This window comes from Mauremys mutica, chromosome 13 (genome assembly GCF_020497125.1).
Source record: "Mauremys mutica isolate MM-2020 ecotype Southern chromosome 13, ASM2049712v1, whole genome shotgun sequence".
Classification (NCBI taxonomy): Eukaryota; Metazoa; Chordata; order Testudines; family Geoemydidae; genus Mauremys; species Mauremys mutica.
Genome location: NC_059084.1, coordinates 53,362,000 through 53,370,193, shown reverse-complemented (window position 1 = coordinate 53,370,193; position 8,194 = coordinate 53,362,000). Strand labels below are relative to the sequence as shown.

Sequence of the window (8,194 nt, the reverse complement as noted above, 5' to 3'; positions counted from 1 at the left end):
ACTCTGTGCCCAGGTGATTGTGATTGTGTTCAAGCAGCTTGTGTCATTGCTAAATAAACCTTCTGGTCTCTCTCTAACACAGAAACCTTTGCCTTTAACTATCTTCCACCCCCACCCCCCCGGACTGACTGCTTTCATGTCTGCTGATGGGAACAAGTTTGCTCTTGGGAAATTCTCAGCAGTTTTGTACTTGGGAGGATAATGATTATTTTATTAATAAGATGCGTCTGACCTTGAAAATTGAAGAGGTGTCTCTCCAGGAGTCCTCCCTGAACTACCGTGTTATCAGACCCACTGTGGAGTAGGGTAATAGCTGTACCTGTACAAAAAGTGAAGATTGCTCAGGGCAACATAGAGTGGAAGGCATTCTGTTTTTCCACTTGACAATTTTTTTGGGTCTAAATTTGATTCCATTCTGGTGGTTCGCCTATAGGTGGATCTTGTCTAGTTGCACTGGAATTTTTTTTGCTCTTTTGATTTAAATAAAAATACGTTTGAATTACTGAAGCCCTAAAGTGCAAGAAGAAAATAAAAACTGCCATATCTGGTTACATCAAAGGTCCATTTAGATCAGTGTCTTGTCTTCTGAAAATGCCCATGCCATGTGCTGCAGAGGGAATGAACAGAACAGGTGATCATCACATGATCCATTCCTTGTCCCCATTCCCAGATACTGGCAGAGGCTAGGGACACCATCCCTGCCCATCCTGGCTAATAGCCATTGTTGGACCTATCCTCCATGAACTTATCTAGTTCTTTTTTTGAACCCTGTTATAATCTTGGCCTTCAAAAACATCCTCTGGCAAGGAGTTCCACAGGCTGACTAGATCTCAGTTTTTATCTTCTGGGTGCCAGTGTCATCATCATCATCAAGTCCCAACTGTGTGCTATATAAGAAATACTTGGTCTCAGAGTTTTAAGATGATTTCGGGGTTTGGACACCAGATTCCCATTAAAATGAGCACAGACTGATATAACAGATTTTTAAACCAGAAGGCACCTGTCTGATTATCTAGGCTGACTCCTGCATAGCATAGGTCAGATAATGTAATTCCATAATTCCAACTTTAAGGATAACATTTTCAAAAATGCCTTTTAAAAATGGGACTTAGTCACTTCGGTGCTTTTGAAAAATTGGCCACAATTTCTAAGTTACTTATATGGGCCCCATCATTTTAGCACCTCACAACCTTTAATGTATTTATTTTCACATCACTTATGTGATATAGGGCAGGGCCACTATCTCCATTTTAGGGATGAGGACCTGAAGCACAGAGAGGCTAACAAGTCACCCACTCAAGGTGACACAGACAGTGTTGGGTAGAGCAGGAACTAGATCTCCCAGATTCTAGGCTCCTGGCCTAACCACTGGCCCATCTTTCCTCTCAAAACTTCTTATCGAACTTATCTTTGAGTTACAATATGTGCAGAGGAGCAACTTTTCCCCCACCCTCCAAAGCCCAGCTGAGAGGTGGGAGAGGGGAGGGCAGGAGCAGCTGCTGCTAGAGTAGCAATACCTGGCTGTAGGTTAAAAAATACCTACTCCTCACATCAGTATTTCTCCTAATACTGTGTCCTTTAATGAGCCACTTGTAATTAGGGCTAGGATTTTCAAATGAGTTAAGCACTCAGTTTCCTTGGAAAATTCCAGTGAAATTCAGCTCCCTTAGGCCCTTTTGAATATCCCAGCCCTAATCACCAACCAAGAAACATAACAAACACAGAGTATTCAAACAAGCCTGAAATGTGTACACCAGAAGGATATTGAATAATGACTGGACAAAGATAGTGAAAAGAAGTTTTTTAAAATGAGCTAAGCTATCGCTTTCCACAGCTCCGAAAAAAAACGAGTATGAATAATCACAGGTTTCCAAAAAGTCTCTGCTGGAGAAACATCACACCTGAAATTCCATGTGCATTTCCCCTTCCTGACTGATCTCTGGTAGTTATATAGATTGCTATGGCTATCTACTAGAGGGCTTTCCAGACCTACTCCATTAATTATATTTGACTTTGTATTTTGTTGATTTCTCTGATACTTTTTTTATTTATAAATGAAAATATTCCAATCTCCTAGAACTGGAAAGGACTTTGAAAGGTCATTGAGTCCAGCCCCCTGCCTTCACTAGCAGGACCACGCACTGTTTTTCTTTTTAATTGCAGTTCCCTAAATGGAACCCTCAAGGATTGAACTCACAACGCTAGGTTTAATAAGTCAATGCGCAAACCACCAAACCATCCTTCTCCCCTATCCCAGGGCAGGAAAGAAATAGAAGATGGGCTTACAGGAAAAGCAGGGCTCCTCTTTACCTCAAGCAGAATAATTAAAAATAGAAAAAACAAACAAACTAACACAAGCGGAAGAAATCTTCTCTTGCTTGCTACAGACACAGAGTAACCACGAGGTTAATTTGAAGTTGCAGCATGCTGTGTTTAGTTGTACAGCTCTATATTCTACTTTTGTTATCAGGTGAGGTCAATGTTTGTGTTTTTCTTTATGAATGAATACAAGTATGAAAGTCGAAATGTGTTTTTAAAGGCCACGCAGCTTCAGCTCTCAACATATTTAGGGTGAAAACGAAAATCCCTGAACTATGAAATTGAATATCGTGGTATTTAGGGAAGAAATTTATCCTCCTTTTACAAAGAGACACGCCGTTTAATATGAAGAAAAAATGCCATTCTGTATTAGGGCTGGGATTTACAAAGCTGTCTATCGGATTTGGACAGCCAGATCCCATTAATTTTAAAACATCTGCATCTCTTGGGCAGCTTTGAAAATCTCCGCTTGAGCCTTTCTAAAAATGATGGAGAAAAAATACAGAGATAGACAAATAATTATATATTCCAGAACGGGGAAGGATAGATAGATAGACAGATAGATCACATCTATTGGAAAACCCTTTGAGATTCTCAGTTGACAGCAGACGCAACTGTGCTAATTTTATAGTGAATTTGCATCTACTGTTTTTTGCAGGATCAAGTACCGAGAAGAACAGTGTCACCCAGAGACAAGGACAGCTGACCGGGGTACAAAGTGACTCTGTCACACCGGGCTGTACTTTCTCGACTGAAGATGCAGGTTATGACATATACTGGTATAAACAGGACAGCAGCGGGCAGACGAAGTACCTCTTCCCAAGGTCTGCTGGAACCGAACACAACGGAGCTGGGAGTCGGTTGTTACGGGATTTCAGGCGAGTCGAAAAATACGTGGGTCTGAGAATTGCGGTGTTAGAACTGACAAATTAGTCGATGTGTTTCTGAGAGGGCCTTAGATTACCACGGCGGGTGGGTTAATAGAGGGGCTTTTACAAAATCCAGTGCTCAGTTTTCTCTTGACTCGGAGACAAAACCTGCGCAGATAGAAATCAGTGTAAAGAGACACCGCAAGCCACAAGCAGGGGTTTGAATCAAACGGTGCAGGGTGTGACTGAAACCACACGGGCACTAACTGTGTGGAAATGTTACACTTTCCCAGGAACCATCCCCCTACTTCTCCCAAAACACCCAGAATCTCATGAGCCCGATGTCAGTACCTGTCACACCGCAATTCCCATGAATAGCTCCGTCTGCTTTTGGGGCCAGACCCCAGCAGGTAGGAATCAGATCTCGCTCCAGTAGCGTAAATGGGGCAAAGTATCAGCTGGTGCAAATCAAGGTTGCTCCATTGGATTCAATGGGCCAGACCCCAACTGGCATAAATCAGCTGTCTCGCCATTGGAGTCAATGGCCCAAATCCCCAGGTCTTGAGTCAATTAGCTTAATTTTGCTTCACTCTGGAGAAAGATCCCCGCACACAATATTTCGCTGGGCTGTGAGCAGTGAGGGTCCTGACTAGAATTTTTTTTTTTAGTGTTAGCTTTTTTAAAAAGTAAAACCCTGGTGGACCTTGTGATTCTTGCTGAGCTCTTGTCTTCGAAGATGAGACAGAACTAAATTGCTTCTACTGAGTTACTGAAGCGATCTGGAGGCCAGAAAGGTGCCACGTGACAGGAACAAGCCAAATCCACCATGAGCAGCGTAAACGCTACCGGAGGGTATTAGCTGTTACATGGTGAGGGAAACAGCCTTCAACTGGGGTCTATAGGGGAGGACGAAATGGTCTTGCCACAGATTTAATTTCTCTGGTTTGATTCTGTGAGAAACTTCACCATAAGATTCTATTCTATCCAGGTTCCTGTATTCACCCATCATCGTGGTGACTTTCGCCCCCTGAAGATCTAGAAACAATATATTTAACCACGAAGGCTCCAGAAATCCTGCTTTGGACAGCAACAGCATTTCTATCTTTGAGTAAGTGTCCGCTAAAAAGGGAAACGAAAGTTAGAACTTCTGTTACCTAATGGGTTTGAAAAGGGGGAAACTGGAAGCCAGGATTCCTGGGTTCTGTTCATAGCCCAGGGAGGAGAGCAGCGGTTTAGCAGGTTAAAAGAAAGGGTCTGAGCTTTTCGTCCCACTTCTGGGAGAGGAGGAGAGTCTAGTGGTTGAGAGCAGTTAGACTGAGCATCAGGACTCCTGGGTCCTATATCCAGCCCTGAGTGGGGATCATGCTGTAGTGGGTAGAGCATGGACGATTAGGACTCAGGATTCCGAGGTTCCATTCCTAACTTCACTGCTGCCTTACCTAGTGCGTGGGGCAAACCCCATCCCGCATTCTGTGCCGGCATCATTCTCTTTGTACAAGATGCGTAAAAACAATCTTTCCATTTCTGGGAGGCCCTGAGTCCTAAAAGGCTTCTGTTCTCCTCACACGAGACTGGCTGAAGATGTGCAATAGTTTTACATGCTTAATTAGAGTGAACTTTTTCTCTTTCCTTCCGTGCAGGTTCCAGCCAGGGACAAGGCAGTGTCACGCAAACACAAGGGCAGCTGGAAAAGTTGGGGGGCCAGACTGTCACCCTGGAGTGTACTTTCTCCACTGGATACCAGTATTATTACTTATTTTGGTACAGACAGCAACGATCAGGGGCAATGGATTTCCTCTTCTGAATATTTCAGAATAACGCTAAAAAGAACGGAGCGGGAGAAGGTTTTCTGCAGAATTCAGGAAATCCTCAAAATTCTTCACTTTAATAATTAAAGAGCTAGAGCCAACGGACTCGGCGATGTATTTCTATGCTCTGTGGGAAGACACTGTGGGGCGTTTAATAGGGAACTTGTACAAAAAACCACCCCCTGGGCTTTCTCATCATGAGAAAAACAACTGCAGAGTAGAATTCCCAGGCAACAGACAGATGGTTAAACCAGATGATGGTGCTGGTATAAACCACACGAATTGACACCCATGGAGATTTATGGCCCTAATTCACCATTGTGTTACTTCAGATTAACCTCAGTTTACCCACTCTGGGTCTGCTCCTCAGCTGCGGTGAATCACTGTGGGGCAGATGGAGTCAGCTGGGCCAGGTCCACCACAGGTCTCAATCAGCTTTACTTCCATTGGGGCTGGATTCCCCCAGCTAGAGTAAACCAGCATGGGGCTAATGGGACAGATACACAAAGGCACAACACAGAAGCATGCAGACACACGCGCACGTGCAAACACAAACAATAGAGACAGATAGAAACACACCCACACTCACAAAACCAGCACACACAACACAGAGCTTTTAAGTCTTCCCACAATGTATTTAATTCAATTCTCACCACGTAGCAACAAGAAGTACAATAAAAAGGAAAATGAATCAGAAAAAACGGCACAAAGCCAGAAACCGACCTTCCAGGAAATGCAGAGGAAGGAATTTGTCCCACGAGTTCTTACCTGCGCTTCAGTTGCAGAACCCAGTCCGTTTCCTGTGTCTGTTACGCATTTCCCGAACCCCTCCTTCTTCTGCTAGGCCGGTCTCGCACTAACCTCTCCCAGTCTTTCCGAGAAGTTGCCTTTAAATTCTTCTCCCAGCGACCACTCAGCTTGTCTGGCTCCAGCTGTCTGAGGCACCATGGAGACACGGTTCATTCTCAACCTTTGGATCTTTAACCTACTAGGTAACCGGGCTCTGGGTTTTTTGAAGAAGCGTCATGTAATTCGGCTCCCAACTCCCGTTCTACCCAGAATCCGAATCCAGATCCTAACCCTGACCCAGATCTGAACGCCCCTGCTAGCTTTAACCTTAATTTTTGCGCTAACCTTAATTTGTTCGAAATCAGGCGGATAAACCCCTTGGGCTATTTTAAAATTCACAGCCTAGACCTGCCAACGCACCTGGCTGTCCTTGAACGTGAGTGTCTTGTTGCAGGTGCGGTGCTGGGTGACTCGATCCGGTCCAATGAACCCGAGGTGTCCAGATCACAAGGCGATACCGTGACCCTCAGCTGTTCTTACGATACCAGCTACACTGCCGGTGTCTTTCTCTACTGGTACCGCCAGTACCCGAACCGAGCCCCGCAGTTCATCCTCCTGAGAGGAGCAAAAGGAAGCACGTTCAGTGATACTGCAGGTTTCGCCCAGGAGAGGTTTTCTTCGCAGGCGAACGACACCTCCACAGTTCTGAACATCAAAGCCCTGGAGCTGGCGGACACAGCGGTGTATCTCTGCGCCCTGCAGAGAGCACAGTGACAGAGCCTCACAGCAGAGCTGTACAAAAACCTCCCAGTCCTGCTGCAGGGGATGCCACAGGCATTAAAACGGGCTGCAGCGCCTTGAAACAGCCTGAGTATTGACGCTGCTTAAAAATACATCTCCTCCTAACAGTTACAGGTTTCTGTAAAGAGCTAATTTAAACACAATCCTTGGATAATATATTGGGCCTGATCTTTAATTAGGAAACTATTAATACCTATTTTCTTAGCTGACGAGATGACCTGTTCTGTGTTGCGTGGGGGGAAAGCATTTGTAGTAAAACAAGGGTTAAAGGTAAGTAGAAATGTAGATGAAGTGACATTGCTGAAAATACAAATTGAGATAAAATGCGAATGAAAACATCCCTTTACACATGGACAATATACCGTTAAATTGCTCATTTATGTTGAAATGGGGGTTAAATACGCGAGTTAAAATACTGGGGAAATAATTCGAAATACCCGGTTTTGAGTGGTGGGGTAAAGCTGCAGTTACCAACTCTCCCAGAGTCAAATCAATGCGCCTGTTGTAGATACATTTGCATTTTGGGTAGATTTGTTTGGAAACTATTTAATTGCAAGACACTTTCCCCAAGAACCGTGAGCTCTAAAATCATGTGGTACGTGGTAAAGTCATGACAAAGCACCGCCATCTGCTGGTTGGAAATATAAACACAGGTTGTCATTGGAAACCCTTCCACGCGCTGTGTCTTCGGTTTCACTCAGGCTGCCGGCAAAGGCAGCAGAGGAAAGACGAAAATGATTTTAAATAATTCTTTCAGGAGTTCTGGCTGGGCATTTCAAAGGAGGTTAATGGAGTTGGGCGCCTCATTCCATTACATTTGTTGTGATAATCCCAGACGTTATTGCCTGTAAACATATTCATGCCGCATCCCACTGATACCTGGGTGCATCTGAAGAAGTGAGGTTTTTTACCCAGGAAAGCTTATGCCCAAATAAATCTGTTAGTCTTTAAGGTGCCACCGGACTCCTTGTTGTTTTTGTAGGTGCATCAAGAAATCTTAACAGTCTCTATATGAGTTAGAAAAAAACCCTCCCTTTTTTACAGCTAGGGAAACTGAGGCTTGGAGGAGGAGGATTACACATCGTCACACACACAGAGTCTGTGGCAGAGCTGGTCTCTGAATCCCAGAGCAGATCCTTGTCCACAAGTCCATCCCTCTCCCCTTAAGAACACCAATATCTTAGCTGCAGGCTGACCTGAACCCACTGTGTTTTTTGGATCTGTGCTGAGTTTCCCCAAACTCCCTCCTTTCTTCGCCGGTTTCTAATGAATTTTACACAGTTGTAGCTGCCCTTACAGACGTGAATTTTATATTTATCTGAGGCAGTGGCAGTAGCTGGGAGTTTGAAACTTCGTCGGTATAGATAAAAAAACTGTGGAGACGTATTTTATTCTCAGCATTTGGATAGTTCTCCTAGGGAACTGGGCTGGGATTTCAAAGAGGCCTAAGGAAACTAGACACTCAATTCCCATTGAACCGTAAACCTAACCCCACACTTAACCCTTACCCAAGACTGTAACCAAAATGCGAATGCTACAACCTGACAGTTCACCTTCACCATAACCCTAAACCCCACCCCTGACCTAGGGGGTGTAGAAGTACACCCC

General features: G+C 44.4%; 1 long non-coding RNA gene and 1 gene segment (V, D, J or C); one reads left to right on the top strand and one right to left on the bottom strand.

The window, feature by feature from the left end:
* Window positions 1-2,615: 2,615 nt before the first annotated feature.
* On the bottom strand, window positions 2,616-6,623 carry LOC123348960. Its single transcript, XR_006573290.1, has 3 exons — window positions 6,206-6,623; window positions 5,765-5,932; window positions 2,616-3,356 (listed from the first exon to the last, which is right to left on the bottom strand). It is a non-coding gene; the product is annotated as an uncharacterized LOC123348960 (long non-coding RNA).
* LOC123348959 lies at window positions 5,186-7,411 on the top strand. The segment is given in 2 exon segments: window positions 5,186-5,988; window positions 6,240-7,411. Coding segments are annotated over 2 exon segments (366 nt in total).
* Window positions 7,412-8,194: the final 783 nt, after the last annotated feature.